Source organism: Lepidochelys kempii, chromosome 9 (genome assembly GCF_965140265.1).
Source record: "Lepidochelys kempii isolate rLepKem1 chromosome 9, rLepKem1.hap2, whole genome shotgun sequence".
Taxonomy (NCBI): Eukaryota; Metazoa; Chordata; order Testudines; family Cheloniidae; genus Lepidochelys; species Lepidochelys kempii.
Window position 1 is genome coordinate 89,862,474 of NC_133264.1, and position 27,999 is coordinate 89,890,472.

The 27,999-nt window shown below is 41.3% G+C and overlaps 1 protein-coding gene across 4 annotated transcripts; it reads right to left on the reverse strand.

The window, feature by feature from the left end:
- Window positions 1-587: 587 nt before the first annotated feature.
- LONRF3 (LON peptidase N-terminal domain and ring finger 3) lies at window positions 588-27,862 on the reverse strand. 4 transcript variants are annotated; one of them, XM_073361360.1, is made up of 12 exons: window positions 27,121-27,857; window positions 24,955-25,073; window positions 24,147-24,269; window positions 21,188-21,343; window positions 19,343-19,586; window positions 18,418-18,508; window positions 14,670-14,784; window positions 12,050-12,171; window positions 11,205-11,363; window positions 8,396-8,558; window positions 7,632-7,781; window positions 588-6,224 (listed from the first exon to the last, which is right to left on the reverse strand). In XM_073361360.1, the coding sequence occupies exons 1-12, from the start codon at window positions 27,731-27,733 to the stop codon at window positions 6,066-6,068; spliced, it is 2,214 nt and encodes a 737-aa protein (XP_073217461.1). In that variant the 5' UTR covers window positions 27,734-27,857; the 3' UTR covers window positions 588-6,065. The 4 variants fall into 4 exon arrangements, 3 of the variants coding, with proteins under 3 accessions (XP_073217461.1, XP_073217462.1, XP_073217463.1); XM_073361361.1 differs by lacking the exon at window positions 24,147-24,269 and having other exon boundaries at window positions 27,121-27,858; XM_073361362.1 differs by lacking the exon at window positions 7,632-7,781.
- Window positions 27,863-27,999: the final 137 nt, after the last annotated feature.

A 27,999-nucleotide genomic window follows, 5' to 3' on the forward strand; every position in this document is an offset into this window, starting at 1 on the left:
CCAAGTTTTTAGGGGACCTAATTTACTGGGCCTGCAAATTTTGTGACTTATCTCCATTGCATGAGGAAAGCCTATTGCCTGTGTATTAAAATCTGATCCCCTATATGCATTCATAAGTTAGCCTTACTCTATGCTCAAATAGACAGGTCCCACTGAAATCAACAGCAATTCCATTCACCTATCTTACAGCAGAATTTGGTCCAGGTGGTGCAGTTGTCCTTTGGGGGTGGAGGAGGGAGAAAATGTGACTAGTAGTTGTACAAATGCAGTAGCTACTTGTTAGAGGAAAGTAGATGTCAGGATATTTTCTAGAGACTCTTGTTATAAAACCCCAAGTCAAAAGCAGCCCTGTTCAATCCTTATGAAATCAATGGAACTTAAGCATCTGTTGTCCTGAATAGGGGATGGATTTCAGCACATACTTAAGTGCTTTTCTCGAGTTGTGCCTGACTGAGCATCCATTGCAGGCAATAAGAATCTTTCCATTAACTGCAGTGGGGAGCAGGCCTTAAATGACAAGTGCCATAGTGATTTAGGGCATTCTTTCTATCTTTGTAATTTCTTGTTATGAGATACGGATCAGAGAGTAAAGAACACAAATTTTAATTAGCAAACAAGTACCCATACAGACTTATGTCCATACAACATAATTAGTACTACTGGATACATAGGCTGACAGAACTATGAAATTAATATCTTGAACATAACATGAATGGGAAAAAAAAGATGTCAAACTTACGTAGAGGTAGTGGAATAGTACTGCTGTTCAATGACTAATTGAATTTAATTTCACTTCAAGTTCATTAGTGCAAGAAAAATAAAAGGATGCTTTACACACAAGTAGAATACACAAGCCCCCAAAGAAATTTGTCACTATTTAAAATGACTTGATAGATATTTTATTTCTGGCTCTCTAATAACCACATAGCTTGATGGTATTAAATAGGACAAGTCTACAGCACCACATGAAGATCTCTTAAATGATTTTTCCACTGGCTTTTTTTCTTCCAGTAGATATATGTAAAAGGATTACATTGTTTCTGCCACAGTGCTGCTCTGTAAACCTGTGTTCCTCCAATCTGCTGTCAAGAATTAAAAAGGGGTGGGGGGGGGTAGGCTATGATTGAAGATTAAGAATGGCAACCAGCAACACAGAAATACAGGCACTTCTATTTGAGGGTTAATTTAGACCCTATGAAAACTCCTCAGATATTAGTAAGCACTTCTGTGCATGATACGTGCACGTATAACTCTGGGCATGTCTACACTGCAGGACAGTACTGATGACAGGGGTGTGAACAGCAGAATATGCTAACTTGTGCTCTGACCCCTGTATACCCTGCTAGTGTGAACTAAGTAGTACTTGCCCTGTTTCAAATAGGGCTACAGCAGCGCTAACTAGGTACTTTCTAGTTCACACCAGCAGGGTCTACATAGGACCATTAGAGCATACTCTCCAGTTCACACCGCTGTAGTTACCACTGCACTGCCATGTAGACAAGACCTCAGTGTAATGGCTGATGCACAAAAGCTGAACTATTTAAGAATTAAATCCTGTATTAAACAATCTGGTTTCTCGTATATTGGCAATATTTATCCTGCAAATCTTGGCAGAGGATTTCATTTACAAAGGTACTTTTCTGCATTCTTCTTGAGCCTGCAGTCTTTGTGGGCTTGATCCAACCCCCTAATGAAGTCAATGTGAGTCTATTGACACAATTGTCTCAGACCCTAAATGCATATAATTCCTACTGAATTTTGCACAAACTAGACTCAGGTTACTTAGATAGATGTTTTGCCTATTTTCACAAAAGCTACATGAATCAATCTCTCCACTACCCCCCAAAAAACAAGGCATTGAAAATGTACCTGTGGCCCTCATTAACTAGTTTAAACACTGGTAAAATTCCAGTATCAAAGAAATGATTGAGTGACCACATCCAAAATATAAAACTTCAGTTTATAAATGCTCTCTAACCTCTATACCTCACTATCTATAACAGATCCAGACCCAGTAAATACAAATCTGGCAAACTCCATTTTTACCAAGATTAATATTATTGGATTAACAAATTAGTGGTTCATACATGCTCTAAAGGCTAATAAATACTCATATAGGACAGAGGGGTAGCCCAAGCATGGACCAGCCACTTTGCAATGAGAAATCCCAGCTGTCAGCTTAACAGCTAATAAAAAAATAGCACTCAAGAAAAGGGAACTCCAGCGCTACCCCATGAGGCTAACCAGGTCTGACTTCCAGCAGGGTCTGCTGAACCTTTTGCTTGAGTCTGTTCTCGCATCAGTTTTATACTGGTGTAATTCCATTGCCTTAAGTGCAGTTACTTCCGATTTACACATGTCAATGAGATCAGAATCAGGCTCTATCTACTCTGTTCCGTTCTCACCCATTTTTAGTTTTTTGGCCAAGTTGAGCTGGCCAAGAGAAATACTGTATTTTTCCCCCCCCTCATTCATGTTTTCCCATCATCGTTTTTTGTTGTTAGATGAAGTAGTGCACAAAGCAGGAAGGAGTCATTTAGCTTGAGTCTGCCTTGTACTTAGTGTCATGAAAACAAATTTACTGAAGAAATTTGACGTATGTCCCTCCACCTACCTAGGAATGTGGCATAATGACATGACCGATATTAAGTTATTTTCATGCATTTGCACTAATCACATCTCATAAATGGTGAAGGTTGCAAATGAACAAAGTCATCATATCAAACAAGTGTAAATGACTCTAAAACTTTCAGGAAACCCATGCTTGGGCTGCTTTTTGGCTTGCCCTACAATATTTGTATGGCAGATGGCTTTCATTCAGCTATGGTTTGAGCTTTTTTCTCTCATTTGATTGTCACTGGGGACCAAACTCCCCCCTGAAATCAAATTTTGCTGGTGACTTCAAGTCTGCTGAATTGAGCTCCAGTGAAAGTTTAACCTGTGTGAATGACCAGCAAAAAGCATACATGTTGTTTAAACCCCCAAAACAGGGGTTAAATGGGATTTAAATGGGTTTGCTACATAGGGGCTATTAAAGAACTATGAACCCAAGCTTGTATTTGGTGTGCAGTCAAAACTTGATCAATACTTTTGAGTTTGTTTTTATTCTACAGTAGGTCAGTACACCTAGTTATGTGCACAACTTGATGGTAAGAATAAGTATATCAGATCAACATAGTATATAAAATTTAAGTGACTGTTAAAGCTATTGTCTCACATTTCAGAAAAGATGCCAAATTTACTGTATCTCAAAAATAAACACTACACAGTAGTGTATGTAGAAACTGGTAGATGTTCTGTAATTCACTCCAAAAGAGTTGAAACTTGGTGGTCTCAACTCACCAAGGGTGATGGAAAGGGCTGGCCTATTTTAAAAACAGGCATTGTCAAGTGTAATTAAAGGACTCTCCATAGTTACCTGTGAACCAGTAACATGAATGTGTAACAGAAGTTCTAGCATGCAGAAAAGAGCAAAAACAAAATCAGTGAGAAAACAGCCCCAAAATACAACATACTTAAAGACCGAATCCTGCGGCCACGGATGTGAGGACCAAACACACCTACTGACTTGTATGGAAGCAGGACTGGTCTCAAGTTATGCATTACTAATACAGAAATGGCTTTGGTCAGAACTGCATTTAAAGTGACATCACCTGCAACTAAGATGAGAAGTCACTCATCTGTTTTCTTCATTATGAAGACAGATGCCATTGCAGACAGCAGCCACTGTGCATTTTACAGTTTAAAAGAGGTGTACATAATACATATGTAAATCTTCTGATTTTTGGTTTTTAATAGACATGGATAAAACATCCCAATTAAAAAAGAAATTGGAAATAGTTACTCAATTCATGTTGACTTCACCTGTTTCATAGTGCAGTTTGTTTATATAGGCGATGTCCCTGCTCATTGGCTTGTAAGGATTTGCCAACACAGAGCATTAATGTGAACTAGGGATGTGTGATTTCTGACGTTCACTAGTATATTGCACACTAATTGGTCTGCATAGACCCAGTTGATTCACACTAAAAGGTTCCCTAGTGCCTGCTAATGTAATGCTGTTTGTATATACACTTAGTACGGTTTCAAAGAGAAAAGCCCCATTTTTGGATATCTACATAGAACTCAAAACAAATGCCAAAAAATGAAATTAAACCCCCAAAACAGAAGCCCTATACATATATTATTCTCACAAACAGGCACAGTACCATCCACAGAAAAGTGTAGCAAACTAACAGCATGGAAATGAGTTTCCTGTAGTATTTACAAGGTAGCTAAAGCAACAACAAAATATACTTTCAATCTGCCTCACTAGATGGAATACTGAAACGTGTGACAATTTGTTTCTACGGCACTTAAAGAAGAGTGCTGTAGAATTTAATAAGGATGAAAAACTACATTCTACAGAAACTTAACAGGGTTCATAAATTACTCAAAACTATAAAACTGAAATAAAATAAATTATCTCAAACTAAAATGATTTTAAAAGCCTATGGAAAGACAATATTCTATTAAATTCTACAGGACTTTTCCAGAAGGGTATGCACTAATAGACACTATTCTGGGCAATATCATGAATTTTCATCCATCCTACTTGCTCTCTGAAGAGAGATCCATAGCTTAGATACAAAGACCCAAACTTGCTCCCACTTAAGTCCATAGCAGAACTCCAACTGACTTTAATGGAAGCAAGATCAGGCCCAAAATCTTACACAGTGCAAAAGATGCAGAAAAGGTGAAACCCAGTTTTCAATTGCCTTTGGGGTTTTAACCATTAGCTATCAAGCTGCTCAGTCTGACAGGAGACACAAAGATCAGGTAGAGACTTGTGGCTAATGGAAAAATCTGGAGGTGGAGGTGGAATAAATAGAAAGTTTATTAAAATACCTTCCTTCTTGTGAGCCCTCCTGGAGCCCTACATAGCAAAAAATCATAATATTAACTACAAACATAAGATCTTAACATGTAAAAGGGTTATTAGAGATTCTTTATATCAACCTGAAGTGAAATACCCCTCTAGTTCTCTTTTGTGAAAGGTTGCTTCTTACACCTATCAGCTCCTGCATTGTGTTTGTAGGTAGCTGCGATACTCTCATAGCAATTCAAATACAACATTTCACTGCAAACTGCTGCATAGTGCTACTCTTTATATTGTGCAAAATTAATGGCTGGATCCTTCAGTCATCTCTCTGGGCAAAGCCCACTGAAGTTTATTACCCAAAGCCCCAAATACACTTAAGCATATGCTGAAGTGCTTTACTTGATTGGGGACCAGTTAAGATTGTAGGATCAAACTCTACCCAGCAACAATGAACTCTTTCAGACAAAGCCTGCATATTCATGGCTGACTGTGTTGGGGGCAATCCTTCTTAGAATATAGATCACTGGAGATAGAAAAACATTCAAAGTACTCAAAACACAAATGTATTGAAAAAATGACCGAAGTAGTAGCTTGTGTATTCTTAATATCTTTTCCCCTAGTCATTCATACATGGTAAGACACCATAAATAAATAGAGCAGCTTACTTTCTGTGTAGAGAATGTACACAAATAATTACAAATATACATTTGGAAACCAAAAAAAGACATAGTGCAAAAATAAATGATCAAACAGAAGTTGTGGACATTATAATACACAATGCTATATAAACCTGAACCATTTGGAATAAAAGACTTTGCAGTTCATTGAAATAATGCTTTAACACTATCAGTATTTCTTTTTCACATTAAACCGCACAGATTTCCTTTAGTACTACAGGAAACTCACCTCAAACTTTCAAAAGGTTTATGGCAAACGAGACCACTTTGTTCTGTTATATAACAGATAATAGCTTAGCAGTGCAACAATTGAATACTCGTCTCAAGAAAGTTCAGAGATCAAATGGATACTACTGGATGATCTGTAAATATCCTTGGCTCTTCATATTTTATTTCCTTTGAAAGTTAGACTTCAAAACTTGTCCTGTTTTGACACACAAATCCATAAGACAGTATTGCAGTCAGATATAGTTACAAGAGAAACTCCAGTCCAGTATTGCAAGAGGCTTCACAGCTGGTTCTCCGCATCATCGTGACCGTGTACGGGACATAAACGTAAGGACACGTCTGATGCCATTCAAGCGGTCTTTCAGGGATTTCATGGCAAGAAACGGAAGCTGAGCTCTACTCTCAAGTGGAAGGACAGCAAGGACCCACCAGCACCACGCAGGGCCATTGGGGCTAGCCTGCAATAGAGAACATGTACATTATGATACAGAAGCCAAGATGCTGTCAGTGACAAAAAATATCTTGTATGGAACAACACGTTTTTACTGGCTTAGTAACAAATGCTTTCTATAGGGTCCCTCCAAATGCCATTTTAATAACTTCTAGTTAGACGTACACAGTTTATACCCAGATCCTAAACTTTTCTATAATTTAGAGTGTTTGGATTAGACCCATTTTTGCCTCTAGTAATATGTAGTTTGTGTCTTCTGCATCATCTTCATACTCCGTCTTAGTGGGCCCAAACCTATAAGTAAGGGCCCTGCCAAATTCATGGTCCATTTTGGTCAATTTAAAAAATACATTTAATGATTTCAGCTATTTCAAGGTGTTGTAATTGCAGGGATCCTGACCCAAAAAAGGAGTTGTGGGGGGGGGTCGCAAGGTTGTAGGGGAGGTTGTGGCTCTGCTACCCTTACTTCTGTGCTGCTGTTGGCAGTGGTGCTGGTATGGTATGGTAAGGAGGGCATGGTACGGTGTTGCCACCTTTACTCCTGCGCTGCTGCCTGCAGAGCTGGGCCCTCAGTCGGCAGCTGCCTACCTCTAAAGGCAGCTGTGCAGAAGGGTGGCACGGTACAGTGTTGCCACCCTTACTTCTGCACTGCTGCTGGTGGGACACTGCCTTCAGAGCTGGGTGCCCGGCTAGCAGCTGCTGCTCTCTGGCCACCCAGCTCTGAAGGCAGCGCTGAAGTAAGGGTAGCAATCCGTGACCCCCCTAAAATAACCGTGACCCCCCTGCAACTCCCTTCTGGGTCAGGGCCTCCAATTTGCAAACGCTTGTCTCCCCCTATGAAATCTGTATAGGGTCAAAGCACATAAGAGACCAGATTTCATGGGAGAAGGCCAGATTTCATGGTCTGTGATGCGTTTTTCATCGCCATGAATTTGGTAGGGCCCTATCTATTAGGGATTTAGCACCCTAACATCTGTTATACTCTGTTAGTACTTTGAGTTTAGGGTCTCCAGCACCTTGCAGTACTGAGTCCTGTAACACTAGCATCAAGTTTGTCCTGCAGTTGTCATCGTTTTGTACAATCACTATTTTCCTCCTAAACTTTGGGACAAATTCAGTTACGTTACAAAATGGTGCACATTCACTGAAATCAATAGGGATTAATTTGGTCAATATTTCTCAGGAAGTTAAAATGAAATAATAAATATGAATTCTGACTTGCTCAGAGTTACTGCAGCAGTAGCTTATGGCAACAATTTAGATATTGAACAGGTTACACAGGGTCAATGAAGAGGATTAATGTTTTCTTCAATGAATTAGAAAATTCTTCTTGGTTTATCAGTGTGATTGCTAAACTTCCTGTAATCAATAAAAATGACAACCTCTATTCCTGGATAAATATAAAGTCAAGTACCTGTGGGTCAGGATCCTTAGCTGGCATTGGACCAAAATGACTGAGAATTCGACTCTTGAGTGCTTGTTTGAGTGAGTTAAACCACATATAAGCCTGATCATATACAGAATCATGTAGAACAAGTAACTCAGCATAGCTCTCTCCTTGCACCTGAAGAGAGCACAGAGAGAGGGGGTGAGGCTGGACTTAATTCCAATTACATTTTCAAAAGGCACTACCCACTCTTAATTCTTTTGAAAACTCTAGGGCAGATCCTGAAAGTTTGTTCTTTGGTTTATTTTTCTGAAAAGTATCTCAATCTACGTTTCTCTCAACCTTTTTCTTCACCCCTAGGTTCTAAAACAAAAAAATCCATTTTCAGAACAAAATGTTTGTCAGGCTAAATCCAACCACCACTTACTAGAGTTATATATTTAAATGAAAATGGGTCCCCAAATGAGTTGTATTCAGGTTTTTTTTTGGGTATGAAAACTTTGTGGCTGGCACTGTCTCCCTATAAATACAGTAGAGGTTTGCACAGCACCTAACACATTTTGAGTATGTTACATATTTTCTCAATAATAGTGCACTGAAAAAAATTGGGGATAATGGACCCAATCCAATTTGGAAATTGATTTCAGTGGGAGTAGGGCCAGATCCAATCAGATTACAGGTATAAAGCAAACCTGAAGTACCCTATTAGGAAGCCTGGCAAGATCCCATCCTGATACACACCACTTTTATAAAGATAAAAACTCTTGGAAAATAATCTTCGGTAAACTCACCTTCTGATCCTCAATGTACTCAATATCTGCTGTGTTGTATCCATCACGCTGGCTGTGCTCTACCACCTTAAACCTCCTCTTGCCAATGCTGTCTACTACAGAGCGACCGTCAGCAAAGAATTCAACATTTCTGATCTCCAGAATGCAGCCATAATCAGCAAACCTATTTAAAATAAAAACAAAAGCAAATAAACTGGCTGTATTCTTTCCAGGTTCAGTTCTGTAGATTTACTGAACAGCCATTCTAATACAAAGATATTTACCAGTGTCAATGAGTGCTACATGTAATGCATATTTTTATTGTTCTCCTTCAGGTTATACAACACTTTTCAAAACTACCTTCATGAATGTTCAGGCAAGCTGACCAGCTGAATGCCCAGCACCATTATAATAAGGCCAACTTTTCTAAGTTCTCTAAAACGGAGGCACTTAGCTGGATTCATTTGAAATTTGGCCTGCCTCAGGAAGGTTCACAGTTGGCTTAGTGACCAAGAATTGGGATCCTTTGGGCTAGGGGTTCTGAGATACAAGCCCTTCCCCCCAACCCCACACAAGCCATTTTTCAAAGTCTCTAGGTGGGTTTTTTTCCCCCCTGCACACAGAGCTAGAGATTAAAGTTAACTATTAATGTGATGCAGATCACAATGGTCTCAAATCAGAGTTTTACTCCAGGTAGTGTATGGCACCCATTCAATCTTTGGGGGACCCAAATGGAGAATAGTATTCAAGAAAATGTACCTTTTACAGCGCACATGCACCAATACAGAAAGGTGGCTAGAGGGTTTCCATGCCTGCCATTTTAGATGCGTTAAAGCTTGACTTTTGTAAATACTCTAAAAGCCAAATGGTTACTTGGATTGCTATGAAATTTGGTGTACCTCATGGGGGCAAAGGGTAGCATTAACAATCCAAATGTGGGGTTATCTGACCTAGGGGATCCAAGTTACAGGCCTCAAAACCAAAACCAAACCAGTTGCCTTCTGCTGCCTTGTTCTGTTAAATTGAGATGTACTAATGGCTGGATGAATCACAGACCACACTAAGACAGATGGTGGTGAACTCACCCTCTTCAGTTAACATAATGAAGGATAAATTAATTACAAGCCCCACATCTTAGACAAAAGAAGTTTTGGACTGAGTGGCCAGAGGAGGCTGCAATTTGCAAGTCATAGGTGGCAATTTTGTTTTGTGGGAGAATGTAATCAAAGTCTACGGGGGAGGAAAAAAATTAAATGTGATTGCTTCCTGGAAGGAGATGGCTATTAGGAGGCTGAGGAATTGAGTAATAAGGGGAGAGGGGTTTGGAGCTGCAGCAAGGGGAAGGGGTTTACAGGGGATTCACAGGGATGGGTGGTAAACCACCAGTTCAAGACTTGCCTGGGGAAAAAAAAAATCTGTTTTTCATTAGCTCCTGGGGGACTGGTTGGGGCAAGTAGTTACTAGGGCAGATTAATGTGATGTTTTCAAAGAAACATTGCACAGAACTTAGGAACAGACAGTGCAGGCATCATGTTTTGCCCACTCTGCATTACCTAACCAGTGATTTAAGAAGCTGTGTCATACTGGGCATTGTGGGGATTCATTTGGGTGGAAATAATCTGAGTCTTATTCCTGGTGTTCATCTCATACATTGGATCATATTAGAGATGTGTCCAGGAGCTATGATAATTTTCCTCATTTTTGTCCTTTAATAGTGTTAGATGGAATCCTGTGAGTGAGAATGAATGGGCAGTAAAAAGGAGGTAAAGAGCTAGCACATTTCAGCAACTATAGGGTTGGCAAAGCAAAGTGTGCTGTTACAGGGCATACTGGAGCATTGCTAAAACAGGGCAGATTTAAGGTTGCATGGGCGATCTTAACTGGGTATTCCCTGGTTTTCAGCAGTTTGAGTTTTGCTCAACTCAGTGTTTTGCAAGGGAACAATATACCCCCGAACAACCTTAATTCTGCATTAATGTAGTTTGTTGCCATTGAATTTTAGAATACTGATAATTTCTTGTGCAATGGAATACCTTAGGTAATCACATACTGCACCAGTGCAACTGTTCTAGAAGGATATTTCACTTTCTACTATTTATCTACATTTCAAAATGTAAGAACTTCAGATGTTCAATGAAAACTCTAAGGCCCAGTAGGGTTAAGGATAGTAAGCACTATGGAAGGACTATGAAATCTACAAAGAAAAAAAACTTACCAATGATTTTAGTAAGCTTTGCTTTGCAGTCTCTGGCTCATACAGACCATTATGACACTGGTGAGAAGTCAAAATGCAGATGTGGGCTTCAAGGCAGGGTGATACAAGATTGGCACTTTGCTGTAAATGGCATGATGTAAATGCTCAGCCAGTCCATGTACTAAGCTGACTATACTTCTATCCCAACCACTATATTTAATACAGTGGAGATGTCAATCTGACCTGATAACATGACTGTTTCTTTTGATAGTAAAATTTGTTAGCATTCCAACTTGACTGGCGGTACCAAAGAAATAAATTTAAAACTAAGAAAATACTTTTTCCTCAAGCCATACCTAAGCCTTCTGTGAGCCAGGGTAAAAGTGTACAGTAAGGGATATAAATCTTATCTTCACGCTTCAGTACATCAGCCTACCACTAACACTGCTAGGAAGAAATGCCGCCCCACCTTCCCCCCCCACACCACCCTCCTGCCTGTTATTCCACAGTTGTCCATTATGGGGTTTTCAGCACCTTCCTCTGAGGCAGCTAGTATAGACAGGCTACTGGACTAAACAGATCACTGGTCTGATCTAGAAATGCAACTGCCACCACTGGTGTGCACTGCTCACTCACCCCTTGATAGGATCACCGATACACATTCCAAATTGCTTGGTGCCAGTCTCCATGCATCTTCGAATCATCAGTCGATAACATGGCTCAAAGATGTGCAGAGGGCAAGGGACTGTAGGATAGGCCATTGTGCAGACAAAGATGGGAACGTTCTTATTTAAGCTATAAGAAAAAAATCCCACTATATATAGGAAAATATGCACCATCTTTGAAAAAGCATTAGAAAGGTACAAACTACAGACATATGATGAAACAATGCAATTTAGAGGATGCCTTATCTTGCTAAGATCTCAGAGTGCTTTACAATAAAATCAAATGGAAAAACAAGATTTCTGTATTATACAAAAACAGTTAAACTATTGTTTGCTTTCATCTTTCCAGATAATGGTAATGATATTCCATTATAATTAATGGAACTTTGTTTTTAATCCTTCCAGCAAAGCCAGAAAGAGTTATCACCTCATCTCTCGAGGCTGCTTTAGAGCTTGGATGTTCCTCAACTCTCCCCCTTTCCCATCCAATTTCCAATCCACGTGTACTGGGGTGAAATTCCACTTCAAGCCACTGCGACATGCGCAAAGGTCAAGAGAACACAATGTTATTGTAATGCACCTCATATTATTGGCTTGGATTTCCTCCACAAGAGCATGGTACCAGATAGCTTGCAGTTTAGTCTTGTGTGTCTGAACCCTTCCCTTCTTGAATCATGTAATACAGAGTAAACTCCTTTATCAGCACCTTAGGACATGTTCTACAGTGATGAGAGCCATTCAGTTGCTAGCTAAACTACTTTTAAAGATTGGTTTAAACCCCGCCCCCACGAAAGCCCACACAAACTGATTACGTACTTGGAAAGCTCTGCAATTTCCTCTTCATAAATCTTCCTTCTCTCAGTGAGTTCCTCTGGAAGATACTTCGCTATTAACTCCTCCATCAGTACTGTTTTGCAGTATTTCCTCAGAGCCAAACACTGCAACAAGAAGGCACAACTGAGCAGCTATCAAACAATGTATAGCAATGGCTGCCATGCGCTATTTTACTAAAGCTTCCGCCAATGTAGCCTTTTCTTCATTGTATTTGGTCACTTCCATTATAAACAGAAATGGTCACTAATCCATTTCCCTCCTTGCTTTCCAACCTGCTTGTGGGAATCAAGGTCCAGACACCCCAGGACCTGGGATTCTGGACTCCAAAGAATAAGCAATTGAATCAACTGATTCAATACAATATTACTGTACTATAGAAGTGTCAACTCTGGTCTTTTTACTGAAGCCAGACACGCACTTGTCTTGCATGTGATGGTTTTGGAGAAATCTGAGACTGGAAGGGCTGTTGGGGTTACCCTGGCAAGCAGCAACCAGACTGGTGGACTCTAGGGTGAAGCCACTGTGCTGTGAGAGGCTGTTGGTGTCAGGGCTCTGAGCCAGAGCTGTACAGCATGGGAGTACCCAGGGTTACAGGAGAGGTGAGGACAACCCCTTACTAGTTTGGGTGTACACCTGCAGCACCACACTATTATAAAGACATGGGAAGGGCACTGATTTTTCAGAAGACTTTTCAAAGCAATACAGAACAGCATTACAACCCAATATCCTACATGAACGTCATGCACCAAATGGATGTCATGGGGAATTCAATGCTCAGAGCTTGCAGGATTGGGCTCTTTGTTTATTACTCCTGTAATTGGTATGGATAACCTACACAGACAGTTTTAGCTACTGTGTCATTTTGCTGGGGGTTGGTCGTTTCCTATGGGCTTTCGTATTCCCCCAAGACGTAGCAAAAACAGCTGGATGCATGATGAGCTTCAGTTTCATTACTACATTGAAAGAGTTAAAGTGCCAAAGTGCAGTACCATATATACTCGTTCATAAGTTGAATTTTTTAAGGAAAATAGAGAAGCATCAGAGAAGGGGGTTGGCTTACGAACAGGTATAGAGAGGGAGAGCTGGGACACAGCCCCTCCCCAAGAGGGGGCAAGGAGAGGCAGGACAGCCAGCAGGGAGGAGGCAGGACCAGAGTGTCTCAGCTTCTGGCCAGTTTGCTCTCCCTACAGCCTCCCAAGCAGCTGCAGCTCCGGGGCTGGCAAGTTGCAGCCATGCTGCCCAATCTGGCCCGCTGAGCGGCTCTGGCCAGGCCAGAGACATTCTCCCCTGGCCTGCCCCAGGTAAGGTGAGAAGGGATGGGGAGAGTGTGGGGGTCCCAGGGATTACTCCTGACCCCCAGCTTCTTCCCCCTCTGCCCCAAAATTTCTGTACTAGTTGCTATCCCAGCCCATCAGGGTAAGCAGCTGGCAGGCTGGAACACTTTGTTTACTTAGGCTTACCTCCTTGCCTACCAACACGCGAGGTAAACAAACATCTCAGCCTGCCAGCTGCTTATCCTGATGGCCCAGGAGCCAAAGTTTGCCAACCCCTGAATTATAGGGTCAGCTTATGAATGGGTCATAAAAATTTTCCATTTTTACTTATCCATCTTCGGGGGGTCAGCTTATAAATGAACTGGCTTATGATAGTATATGTGGTAATCATTTAGAGTTTCCTGTATCCTTTAAATGTGTTCACTCTGAAGAGATCATTTCTTTCCCTACCGGTTTAGTTCAGGTGTGTCTCAGAATTTTTATACATCTATATTGTTGCTGTGTTTCCCAGGGAGCTTAAAATTAACTGTACTCATTTTGTTTACTTTTGGTTGGTGCAGCAACAAGTCAACACTAGTGCCATTGACATAATGTATCAGAGCCAGAAGAGGGAACAAAATATTATTGTATAGACTCTACAAACCCTAGCTACTCTCTTCCCCCTCTCCACTACAATTAAAAATTGTTAGTTCCTGGGAGTTGACCAGTGCCAAGCATATTTAAAAATCCCACCCTTGAAATCTGGAGACATTTCTCATCATGTTTAACAGTTTATTCCCTGCCAACCCTCACCTCCCAAACTTTTATAAAAAAGTTTCATTACAAATATGCATTCCTGCAAAAGACAGCAAGAATTGAACAGTAAACCAAAGACAAAGAAAGCATACCAAATTCTACTAGTGAAGGCCACACAAATAATTTAACAATTTTAAGGCAGGGAAAAATTAGCATCTAAGCTACTTGACAGTATCCTTTTAAGGCATGAATTAAGAACATGATTGAAGAAGTTCAAGTGAACAATTAATGACAAAAAGTAACACCTTAGCCCTGTTCCAGTAGCTTGCGCCACATGGGCTAACTAGGCAGAGCACTGCTGATCTCAATCTGCAACCACACACAGTGAGCTCTGTGCTGGATCAGGGCTTTAGGTCTTAAATGTTTAAACACAGAAAACTTCATGAGCTCTCGGAGCTGTAGAGACATTTAAAAAAGGCTTCTTCCCCAAATCATATGGGATTTCAAGTATATTTGGATATACCAGTGGATTTCTGAAATCATTAATTCCCCCTCCCCTCCAGTTTATGCGGACTAAATTCATGTATCATTACCTCAGAAAGACCTTCTTTGCACAGGGGACATTTTGGGTTGTGATCTAGGCATCTTTCAAGACATTTCAGGCAGAAGGTGTGCCCACAATGCGTGGTGACAGGTTCATAAAAAAGCCTGGAATGGAACAAACAAAAAAGCGACAATATCGTGTGGCAAGAAGATAAAAGGCTACTTCATAACATCTTTTCATATCTATTCAGTAGTTAGAATTCTGTGCACTTTAGTCAGAAATTTGTTTCTTGCTTTCACAATTTTTGTATTTATTCAACATAGGCATTTTGCTATTGCCAATCTAATGTTGAAGGTTCTCTGAAATCCTGGTTCCATTGAAATCAACAAAAGTTTTGTCACTGATTTTCATTTGACCAGGATTGCACTCATGCTATGGTGATGAATGATAGGCCTTATGTTTTTCAAATTAAGCTGATTAAAAATAAGGCCCTGATCTTGGCAAACCCTAACTCTCATGAGTAAAATTAAGCACATGCATAATTGTTTTGGGACCTATAGGATTAATAAAATTGGTACACACTATTGTTACCATATCTAATGCTGGAGAATTTAGTTTTGTTTGAATACATTACATAGCTTCTAACTTCCAGCTGAACATTCTCCCACAAAATAAATGCACATTAGAGTCATATTTCATCAAAACATTATACACTGTGATTCTGTTTTCAAGTTAGTGGTCTTTTCTGGCTAAATTCAGTGGAAGAAGGTATATAAATTCCAAAGAGATCTTTCCCTGCTGATGAGCATTTAAAAAACAAAAACCAAAAAACACCCCCAAAACCCCAGGAATGTTATGAAAGTCTCTAATCATTGAGACTAGAAATGAGACCATTCAAAACCAGTTACTTTGATCTTAAAAAGCCCACTCAATATTTTAAGGCCTCATAAGTAGTTATGTCAGGCTAAATAAAATTAAGTTCACTTTAAAGGTAATTTTTATTTTATTTTTTTTTAAAGAAAAAACTGGTTTATCAAGATAAATCTGGGTGCTACTGTCCATGCATAAAAACAATTCCATACTTAAATTTTTTCAGCATGCAAAGTACGTTTAAGAACATACTGACTCCTAATGACACGTAACAAAAAAAAGCAATAGCCAGTTTATTAATTGCTATAAATACAGACATTTAGTGAGGGAACATATGGGATTCTATAATGACATTTATCTTGTTGCACATCAGTTAAAATCCTGTCAATTGTTCAAAGAGCAGAAACTTTACTGCAGAATATTACCTGTTTTGCTTAATATCAAGTTCTAAAGTGAGTGTATATTTAATCAACTTACAATTATTTACTTGGACAAATACAACTTTAAATTTACAGCACAGGAAATGTCTTTATTAGATCATAGTCCTGATCCAGCTCTTACTGCACTAATGGGAGTTTTGCTATTGAGTTTAATGGGGGCTGATTTAAGCCTCACAAATTGGAGAAATATTTTAGAGAAAGATTTCTTGAGACCACATCAGGTGCAGTAGGACATCACCCCTGTTAGGAAATACCTTCCAAGCAAACACAGAAGCATAGAAATGTAGGGCTGGAAGGGACCTTGAGAGCTCATCCATCCAGCCCCTAGGCTAAGGCAGGACTGAATATACCTCATCCTTAACAATATGTCCATGTTTCCATTTCTGTAGGATACCTTTTTGATTTTTAGGTCACAAAAGAGCTGCCATATTGGCATCTTACTATTCTTCCTATCAGGACAGTTTGCTGGGCCCCCCACAGCTGGAATGGTGACTCATCACCTCAAAACATGTTCTGCCAGTGCTTACTGCATGCCGCTGAAGTGGATACAGGTCAATAACACTTTACCACTTACACGAAGTAGATCAATAGTAGCTTCTGCAGTTAGTTGGTGAAAGGTCACTATTAGTCCAAGTTTCAGAGTAAGGTACACCTCAGCCTCAAAATCATGGATAAGACATTTCTGAATTACATAATATGGATAAGGACAACTCTGTGTTAATATCAGTGGCAAGAGGAAGATCCTCCAACAGGATCTCCTTACACAGGCCCTTACATCCATGTGGTCTCAAGGACTTCAGTGGGACTATGTGGCTGCAAGGATCTGTGCTGTCCTGAGTTTCAGGATCAGGGCCAATATTGTGACAGTCAGGGAAGATAAAGGATCCGAGCCAAGTAATCTGAAAATTGCTTTGTAAACAGTCAAATTGACATCCTCATTAAAACAGCCAAATTCAAGTTGTGTGTGCGCATGTGGTAGGGGTGGAGGGAGGGAGTGCTGGAGAAAGTTTTGCTCTTACGAATACTGAATCTTTTGATAGCTGTAAATTTTTGGAGCACTTGTTCAGGTTTATAGTTTAGGCTTCTGATTTTATTTGTTTTATTTTAAAAATTTGTTCAAAGCTGAAACTAGCCAAACCAAATACACTATTTCTTCCAAAATATTTCATTTTGTTTTAAACAATCTTTTAAGATGGCACAATATTTGCAGACTTTTGTCAAAAGAATGACAAATCCAAACCCCAAAAAACCAAACACCAATTCATTTAAAAGCTAAAAGCGAATAGGAGATTAATCCAGAACACAGCTAATTGGTTTTGGGGATTTTTTTTTTTTCCCCCCTCCCTGGGGTGTGACTGTGTCCTTGTCAGAACCCTGAGAAATGAACAACTCCTTATTCTTATGGTTGCACATCAAGGTAATCATCCTAATTGAGGACTGCTTAAGTAACTCCTGAAATTACACAAACTGACAGATCTGTAAAGTTTAAGCATCTTTCACATCTTCTGCGCACAATTCTAATGTTAATTATGCTTAGTTTTGCTATACATTTTAACAAACATGATTTGAAGTCAGGCTGTTTGTATACAGCTACAAGAACTAGGTTAGCATCTTGTATCTGAACTCTTTATCTGCAGTCTACACTTGCTCTTTTGTTGACCTATAACAGCTACAATATAGTAGTGCTTTTCTACGGTTTAACTTATTGCCACACACTGGCTTGAAGACAGATTTTATCTGGAAGAATAGTTTAACTATTGTGGATTTTTAAATGTTAGTTGGGAAGATGTATCTGCTCTGTCAAAGTTTAATGGAGCATAGAAGACCAATAATAAAACTAATGTGTTTTATGCTAACTAATGTGTTAGTTAGCAACTCCTGTTTAAATTAGAAGCATCTCTGAGGAGAAATCAGTGATATTTAACTGTGTTAACATCACAGTGAGCGAGTATATATCGAGCCTATGTTTGGTTACCTGTGCTGAATGTTGGTTACGTAATAGAGACACACAAAGGACTTCTATTTGCTTATAAGGCTTTTACTATTGCCACACACTACTTTATGTAAAATGGTGCCACTATAGTAAAGTGTCTTCATAGAAATCAACTCTTCAAATATTTCAAGCATTATGAAAAAAATTGCTACATGGCGTATGTATTAAATTAACTGCAGAGGACTAAGTGTTGACTTCCACATAGTGGCTGGTAACAAGTCTTTCAGATGTTCGTTACTCTGTTTAACTCTGGCAAAAGATACATCGTGTCAGAACAGTCATTTGTCTGGGGCACATCAAAAGCTTTCAGTCATAGTCCCATTCATAGTTAACTTTTCAGAACCAAATAACTACAAGTGAGGGGGAAAACCCATCCCACAAACAGCTTCCAAATGACAGAAAAATAAGCAACCAAGCAAGCTAGGGAATGCCATAAATCATGGCAGTGAAAACCAAGTACAACATAAAAACATTCAGTAGAAAATAATGGATACCTCATACACAAAGAGCAATCCAGGTCAGAGGGGTCCACAAATTCAAATGGAACGCGGCACCCAGCACTAGAGCCCTTGGCATCAATTGTACCTATTTATAATTGTAAAAAAAAAAAAACCAAACACACACTGGAATATGTAATTGGACACAGCTGTGTGACTGGTTTAACATTTCAGAGACTGTTTTGTCAGTTCACAAAACAGCATCTGATTTTTAACACGTACTGTGATCACATACTGCATGTATTTATGGGTAGTTATTGAATCATTAGGATCATATGAATAATTTACGTGCAGACACCAAAATCAGCCTTGGCATAAGTAGCCACAACTCACAACAGGCTTGAATTTAGTCTTGCATTAACAGTGTTTCTCACAACCATGTTGTCACTATTGGAAATATATAAAGGGCTGGATTCTCCTGTCATGCCACTGTATATCCACTGAATGGAGAATGAATCAGGCCCACACACTTCTGAGATCTCAGACATTATGAGCAATGAACAACATTTGTGCTTTGTAAGTATGAATAAAGCACGTCAAAGCATTCTGAATTTAATTATACTATTACTATTGGACAGAGTGCCATAAGCATACATGAGCCCTGAGAGTGATGAGAAATGTCAGTGCCAACTGGTAAACAAGGGCTTGGCCCAATCCCTTTTGTTCTTTTTCTAGATTGATTAGTGTAATTACTTTTACAGAGGAATCTTGACTCTGGAAGGCCAGATCAGTTCAAGCCCTGACTACAATCCAGAGTCATTAGGAAAGACATGAAAGTCTAATTTGGAGCCCAGTCCTGCACTCTTTACTAGAGAAAACTCCTGTTGGAATTAAGGATTCAACATGGCATTCCTTACTCAGGCAAAATTCCCACTGATTTCATAGCACAGGACCAGCCCCCAGTTTTACTAAACAGGTTTACCTTTCTTCATGAGTTTGCAGGGCACGTCAGCACTTCTCACTTCCTCAGAGCAGTGCTTTCTCTTCAGAAGGCTGCATTTCTCAGAAATAAGAAGTGCAGACTCTGGGGCGGAGTCATGTTTGTTCTCATCTTCTGAGCAGCCTTTTACACTTTCTATCATCTGAATGGATTTTCTCAAACTGCCACAGTCAGTCATTTTTTGTTCTTCCTGAGCAGGGAAACACTTTTTCTGTTCCACATTTACCTGTGTGAAAGAGATGACTGTACATCAGGACTGCAGTTCTGTAGCATTTTCATTCTGCAGATCACTTTGTAAGAGAACTCCACACATGCGCACACACTCCTGCTCAGATCTCAAAAGTTGTCATGTTTTGTGGACCATCAGGAAGGGCTCTGCAAACCAATGGACCCCAGTTTGAGAACCATTGGGTCTGGGCCTTATTTTCAGTCAAAAATACCATCTTCCCACAATACACAACAAAACAAGCACACATACCCCAGTGTTGCTGTGTTATCAGCCTTCATTTAGAGGGGTCTATAACTTAGCCATGATACTTGATTCAGGCAGTTTTTTGGCAAAGTCTCACCCTGTAAGTCATTTCCTGAACTATGGAAAAACCCATTTGACTGGCTTTAAGTTAGAGTGAAAAACATTTTATATATCACACTGCTAGTTTAAAAGCCTAAACACCATATGATCTTTATTCCAAGGGAGGAGTAGGAGTATACACAAAACTGATAAAAAGGAAAAGTACATACAAGAGGCTGCTTCAGTGAGAAGGATCTTTTACTCAATAGCTAAAATGGGCTGCTGGTTCTTTACAGCAGTCACAATATCCCGGACAGCAGGTCATAAATTGAAATAGTTTTGCTGCATCATCCTTAATCCTACTGTTGCCATGCAACGGCCAGGTAGTAACCATTTCATAGGACAACGCCTACCAGTTTGCCAAATCAAATTAAGGGACTGATTCCCCCTACTTCCCTGGTGAATATGAATGTAGATACTGTAGGTCACTGTCAAGAGCCATCAGACCATGGGACACAGGAAGGCAGGTATAGGGGGTTGAATTGTCTCCTCTCCTCCCAAAAACCTACCTCATTCAGGAATGGTGGTCTGAGGGAGGGGGCCTCTCAGAAAGCACAAAAGGCCTTCCAGAAGACTATGGCATTGACTTAGGGGTGCACCTGAACAGAGCTGTGCAAAAGCCACCATTCTAGTTTGCAGGAGTTCGCGCAAAGCTTTCCTACAGCTGTGTGAGAGAATTTATACCCATGGAGTTTCATGTTTGGATGAACCAAAGATAGTCCTCAGCCAAACCTCTGAATCCAAACTCCCATAAACATTAGTGAACTCTGGATCTGAAACCAACCTCGTGGCTGGCTCATATACCCATATCAGTAAAAATCCCAGAATAGCTAATCTGAATCCAGAGTGGATGGCCTATCAATTAAGGGCAAAATAAAAACCCTTGATCTGAACACGTCCCAAACTTTGGGGACACCTGGATCCAAATTTTACAACTCAGGCCCATCTCTGCTGTAAACTACATGGAAGATCTAGAATTTGTTATCACAGGTAAAGGGATTAATTCTGACATGCAATAAAGAAGGATCTAGTCTATAAAAGAATAAGTCTTTTGAAGTCTGACAGCCTTCCTTTTTTATGCATCAATTAAGTTGAATCCAGTAAATTAGTTTGTTGCATCTTTTCAATCCCCAAAGTACTCCAGCTTGTCTGTATTAAGTGTTTTTACAGAGAATCAGAATAATCTGGAAAAAGTATTATTCAATGTCCCATACAACACATCAAAATTAAGACGCACACATCAGAATTATCTTTACCTTGAGCAATCTTGGTAGGTTATGGCTGCTGTCTCCAGATCCCACTGAATTTAGAAGGTTCCCCTTCAATCTAGAGTGAGGTGACAACAGCTGCAGGGTATCTGGTAAGTGTTCCTGAGCATTTCCCGGGATGGGTGAAAATAAACTAAGTAGAAGCTGTGATATAAAACAGAATACATACTTCACGACTTAGTTCTTCTCTTACAATATCTTAAGGGAAAGTGGAGATTGTGAGGAAGGGGATGGTTGACAGAAACATCTTTGATTTGCAAAACGACTCAAGAACCCATGGACAACAACTAATTAGATTTAGGGTGAACCCAAAAGGAACAAAAAAACTGGTGTGATGCAGGCTTAGAATAAGCAAGAGAGTCAATTTCAGAGTTAAATGTGCTGATACGTCGTCAACCAGTTTTGTTCTTTAGGATAACACCGCTTATCCACATATGGATTATGTTCTGCAGACTGCAGAACTAGAGTTCTACATAAACATGTCTGCAGCTACTGCTTGAGGAATTTAATACAAGTTTGTGCTCTGCATCCTAAACTCCCACTGAAGTAACTGGGAACTGAGGGCACTTACCATCCCCTAGGTTCAGGCCTAATCAAATCTCTTATGTTACAAATAATTGGTGTGTTGAGAAAGAAAAATTGAGATAGTGGCAAAGTTGCAGGCATGAAAAACAGGCAATGGCTTCTTGCCAACAGAAAACGAATCTGTAAAATCCACTAGCAAATTGCTAACCACTAGCACAGTGCAATTCACTGAATGTATTAAAAAAATAGGAATGATGTTTGAAAAGACTGCAATCGTTTCACCAAACTCCAGGCCTGGTCCAGCAATGCTTCCATAAGTGTGTTGAGCACATCATGCAAGAACAATCAATCCATAGTCTTGTTCAAGCTAAAAAAGGGACTCCTCTTGTGAGTAAGACTGCAGGATTGAACCTTCAGTGTCAAAATGAATTCCAATGAAGACTGCCAATTACAATGAGCAGAATGAGAAATTTGCACTTAAAGAATTTAATAAAAGGGGCTATGTCACTGTTACGCAAACAGTCTGAAAAAAAATCAATAGACTATTGTATCCTTTGATGCACTCTGTAACTGACAAAGTCTAGTTCAGGGGTCTCAAACACGTGTTCCCCGCACCCCTCTGCCCACCCCCGGCGCTGCGAGCCCCACGCCGCTCCCTGAGGTGGCCGGAACTATGCCTCTGCGGGCCCAGGGGGAAGGGAGCAGAGAGAGAGGAGAGGGCAACAGAGGGCTTCAGGCATTACTCTCGCTTCCAGGCACTGCCCCCCACAGCTCCCACTGGCTGGGAACGGGGAACTGTGGCCAATGGAGCGGCAGGGGAGGTACTTGGAGGAGCAGCAACAGCAGCACACAGAACGCCACGCCCCCCCCCCCGCCCCGAGGGACATGGTTCCAGCCGCTTCCTGCCCTGGCCCCAGTGTGTGCCACTGCCATCCCAGAGCTGCTCTAGGTAAGCGGCGCCGGGCCCCCTGCCACACCCTGCACCCCAACCCCCTGCCCTGAGCCCCCGCCACACCATGCACACCTCCCGCACCCCCTGGGGGCAGGGTTGGGGTGGGGAGAGGCAGGGCAGGGCCTCATGGAAGGGGTGGAGTGGGGGCAGGCCCAGGGGCAACAAGGGTGGGATGTCAGTGATACATCCCTTCTGCCAATGCACTAGTCCTCATGTGGCCCTCGTGGTCATTTGAGTTTGAGACCCCGGTCTAGTTCATCCTCTGGACCCTATTACTTAGAAATGAATAGCATTCTTGGACAAGGCTACTTTGAGCCTGAATTTAGAGACGTATCAATTCATTATATCTTGCTCCAACACACAAGAAGATGTCATTGATTCATGTATTATTTTTGTAGTGATAATGCATGAGACTGCATTTTGGGAAAGGAACATGCTGGCAATTCAGGGAAACAGGAAAAAAACCACGCAAATGTCTACAATCACTCAAAGCCTCCCAAATTGACTGTATTATAATCAAACTGGTGCATGAACACACTCTCATAACAGAGCAATCATGTACTCGTTTATTGTCACTGCAGGGACCACCACTAAAATTATTATACTTTATATAATATTGAGTGTCCCAGCAAAGATTTTCAACGAAGGGTCAAACAGAACATTTACCTTAAGGTTTGCATGTGTAACAACCGAAAATCACCACGATATGTAAAGAAGGATTGGCAACCTTGGCAGTAGCTCTTTAAAGATAAAGGTAACCAAACAGCTGTATACTGCAGCTTAGTTTGCTATTGGAAGAGGCTTATTATAGATCTGTCACACTGCCCATTTATCTTTAATCATTAGCTGCCTTTTGAAACGGTTTTTTTTAAAAAAAAAGACTTCCTTTGTTTACTCTATTCCCTTTCATGCCTTCTCTGCTTGCTGATGCTCACAGCATCTTGAGTGGCTGTGAAAAGAGCGATGCTGCTCCCAAGTGCAATCCTGGCCCTACTGCGCAGTGTTTTCACAGTCTAAATCATCAAACTGATACAACATTAACTAGAAACTCCCACTTCTGTCCCAATAGATAGCATCAGTCTGCCTGGTAATAAGACTAGGAAACAGACTGGAAGTGTAATTGCAGGGAGTCTAGGAGTGCAATACTAACCTCCCATTGATTTTTAACAACTCTCCTGTTATCTAAGTTACATAGGCAACTCTCTTACTAATATTAAACACACAAAACAGCCTTTCCATACACCATGTGCTGTGTTTCTTGTGATCGCCAATGAAACTTTTCGAAGTATAGCAATGGACACAAAACATAATTAGAACAGGAATACCCCCCGACCCAGCTATCACCATGTAATCTTTACTATATATACACACACCACACATATACACACAAAAAACAAACAAACAAATGAGAAAAATGATCTATTTCATTTTCAGTATCTAAGTGTTGTTGCACAAGGCTAAAGAACTCACCTTTTGAGCCTCTGATTTAGCTGTCCTGTTCCCAAAATCCAGGGCAAGGCAAAACAGAAACTCTCTTAAAGAGTCTTCTATTTTTCCCACATTAGCTAATGCTTGTCCTTTCCTTAAGTGACCCTGAAAGCAAACAGATCTACAGTTCTAGTTTATTTCTTTTACCACCTTTTGAGCCTCTTTATTAAAGCAAGATGATTATATGAAAAAAATATTCCAAAAGTGAAATAAATACAGGCACAAGGCAATTATAATAGTCCACATTACTTAAATAACAAGAGACGAAATATAAGAAGTCTGAGCTTTTGACCACAACACGTCTGAAGATTTTTCATATTTAGCTCTCAGAGAAGTATTGCATCTCTACCCTCACAACAGATACACATGCGAGTTTACCCTCACAGCATCTGGATAGTTAAATGCTGGTACAGTGGAAGTCCTAGGGATCCCTCATCTCATCACTGGACAGAACCTCCCCCTGCAACTTGATCTCCTAACCTTCTCCTTAATGCTTCCTTCTAGCACAATAAAAGTTGAGTGCAGTGCTTATAACAGGGCATGTGAGCCTGACCTCCATAAAAATCAGTGACAATTGTGCTTAGTCCATCAGCCAGCAGCCTGTGCCACCCTGCCCTTCTCCCCAGCCAGAGAACTCAGTTGCATCATCACGGAATGTGTTTGAGTTCAACTGATCTAAGATGTTGAGACATCTCTCAAGTTCAGTTCTTCTGTGCTACAGCATTTGCTAAGTAACCAGAATGGCCAAAGAGGTTTTACCCTAAATACATTTGTTAAAATTAGAACTTACCTTTGACCAATACGGTTGGAGCCTGCATGCTGTTTCTGCATCATGCAATGCATCTTCATAAGATTTCAAAGTAGAATTAATCTGCGACCGGTTGCTATATAATAAATGGTCATTTGGAGCTGCAAGTAATGGGAACATTGACTCAATTACTACAAACATTACAGACATGGGCCCTATTCTTTAGGACTCTTTTCTTAAGCAAATGCCTTTTTCCAGTGGTCTCAGGAAAGCAAACATCCATTATTTAAATAACCAATTACAAAATGAGATATGGCAATCTCACGGGGGATTTCCAGGTACAGAGGTGTCAGATTTATATTACACAACTGCTTTAAACACTGCATACATAAAATTTACTACAGCTCACAAATAAATCACCAGCTCAGACAGAGGATCAGATTGTTTATAGAAGCTGATCAGAAAGATTTAAGGCATGTCATAACTGTATTATTGTGGCCCAATTAATGCTGCTACGGTATAGATGGGATTTTAAAATGAATAACTCCCTTTTCAAAAGGTTTGGGATCAAAATTCATAAATGGCACATAACTATAATCAAAAGAAATTAAATGACAACTTGAAGAACTCTGTAGCTCAACTGCTTCTCTTTCATGAGCAGAAGTTAGTTCAATAAAAGATATTACCTCACGCACAATGTCTAACAGCAACCATCAGATAAATATTACAACAGCATAGACCAAATGGCCCCATTGTTTCATACACTGTGCTGTAACAGCTAGGCACACTATGGTTTAAGAAAAAATTCTTATCTTTAATTAAAGGATATCCCAGACTAAGAACCCTTATGGTTATTTTAACTTTTTTTTTTTTACATTTAGTTTATGCAACATTACTTATTTTGAAGCCAGATTATAGTTAAGTAATAAATCACAGTTTTCTTCACAACCATTTGTAATGTTTATTACTGGCTTGACATTGTTAAACTGAACAGTGTTTACAGAAGTTCGTTTAGCTGTTCTGGATTACTACCATGTTCCTGTTGGATGGGGACTGTAGAGAACACAGAACAGTCATGAGTTCTAAAAGTGACCTGCATTTATTCTAAGATCTAGCACTAAATCTCCAGTAAAATCATTTGGCATGCAAATCCCTCAACAAATTAGGCCAGGGTATTTTAAATCTTTTCACTCATTGCAACTTGTCCAGTAATGATTCACCACGTGCTGCTGCCTAAGTTAGGTTTGTCGAGAGAGGAAAAAGCCCTTTTTAGGCAAAAAGCAGCAACCATCTCCTGAAATAAAGCATATTCCAATGAGCACCATGTAATGGGAAGCTGTGACAATGACTCACTCGTAATTTTGATAAATACGATCAAACCTCTGGGATGCTTTCAGAAACATGACCCAGTTTGTTGTTACTTCACTGGTTATACAACCATTCCATAAGAAGGGGGCAGGGAATCCAGACCAGAGTCGCAGGCTAAAAGCTTATGCAACACACTGTTCTCCTGACCTAGTTTCACTTTGGACTTTAAAAACAAGACAACACAACAACAGATTCCTAAAGGTTATCCCTTCCCCCAAAAGAGACGGAGAAGAGAGGTAAATATGATGGATATTAGTTTACCCTGTCAAACTACAAACACCAAACACAACGAGCACCGTTATGTCATGCATGCTCTGCTGCCTGTACCTACAAGCTGAAAGTCCGTAGCATGCACAGGACAGACTGTTTGGTAAACTGGTTCAGATTTTAACCTGGCACCAATACACTTAATACTCCAGCAATTAAACACGTTTGCGTCTTTATGAAGGACTCGGCTTTATGGCAGATCCTCGGCACAGCATGTCAACTGCCACACCCACTCCCACGTTATAGCTAGGAATACCACCCAAGGGCTGCCCCTGGGATGAAAGGCTGTCACTTGCCCTGGTCAAAATACTCGGTAAATAGGCTCAGATTTAAAAGCAAGACTATAAATGACACATACAGCAGCATTCCAAGGACAAATTTGGTTGCTAGAAACTTGGGCTTCTAACATCCCCTTTGCCTGGCTGTGATCGATCAGTGGCAAAAGTTGCCCACACACACAAATCCAAATTCTAAGGAGTTAAGCCTTGCAGCATTAACCCCCTGAACTCTGCCCCTGTGGGTGGGTAGGTGGGAGATCATTTCGGGGGGTCCGGGGGGTGGGTGTATCATTACCGAGGCTGATTGCTTCATTGTACTTCTGCAGGGCAGCCTGCAGCTTCTTCTCCTTATATAAGAGGTTCCCTTCGTGCCTGAGCTGCGATGCCGTCACTTGGCCGGGGAACCACTTGGCCAGCAGGTTGCCGAGGATGACATTGACGCGGAGGTGCTGCCCGGCCGCCAAGCCCCCTTCTTCCTTGCACAGGGCGCAGCGGGACTCGGGGGCCCTCTCCCGCTCCAGGCACTTTTTGCAAAACGTGTGTCCGCAAGGCAAAGAGACGGGCTCGAAGAGGAAGCCCTGGCATTTGCGGCAGCTGAAGATATCCCAGTCCCGGGGCTGCAGGAGGCTGCCCCCGCCGCTACAGCAGGCGGGCAGCTGCTCCCGGAGCCGCACGCCCTGCGCCAGGCACTCCACCAGCTTCTCCAGCTGCTCCGCCCGCAGCTGCTGGCGGCGGGAGGCCAGCTGGTAGAGCTGGCAGGCTTCGTGGAGCCGGCCCCCGTAGGCCAGCGCGTCGGCCCGCTTGAGCAGCACCTGCCACTCGGGCACCAGGCTCGGGGCATCCACCTGCCGCGGGCTGCCGCAGAGCTCGGCCGCCAGCTCGAACGGCAGCAGCGGGTGGGAGCCCATGGTCCGGGCCCGCTCTACAGGGCCCCGCGGCGGGGCGGCCAAGGGGCTGGGGTGGCCAAGGGGCTGCGCCCGCGCCGCTCCATGCTGCTGGCGCCCGGCACTGACCGAAGTAGCCCGGCTCCGCGGCCGGTTATATAAACCGCGGGGCACGTGACCCGGCGCGGCGCCGCTCATTGGCCGGCGCCTGCAGGATGGTTACAAAACGGGCTGGTGCGGGACCCGCGTGGCGCTGGGGGGCTTCGCTGGCGGCGCCTGGCCGGGGGCTG

Coding starts and splice junctions, on each gene's coding strand:
- LONRF3 (XM_073361360.1), bottom strand. CDS start 27,733: ATGGGCTCCCACCCGCTGCTGCCGTTCGAGCTGGCGGCCGAGCTCTGC. Junction 8,559..11,204: donor ATCGGTGATCCTATCAAGGG/GTGAGTGAGCAG, acceptor TATTTTAAATAG/GTTTGCTGATTATGGCTGCA. Junction 6,225..7,631: donor CTAAGGATCCTGACCCACAG/GTACTTGACTTT, acceptor TCTCTATTGCAG/GCTAGCCCCAATGGCCCTGC.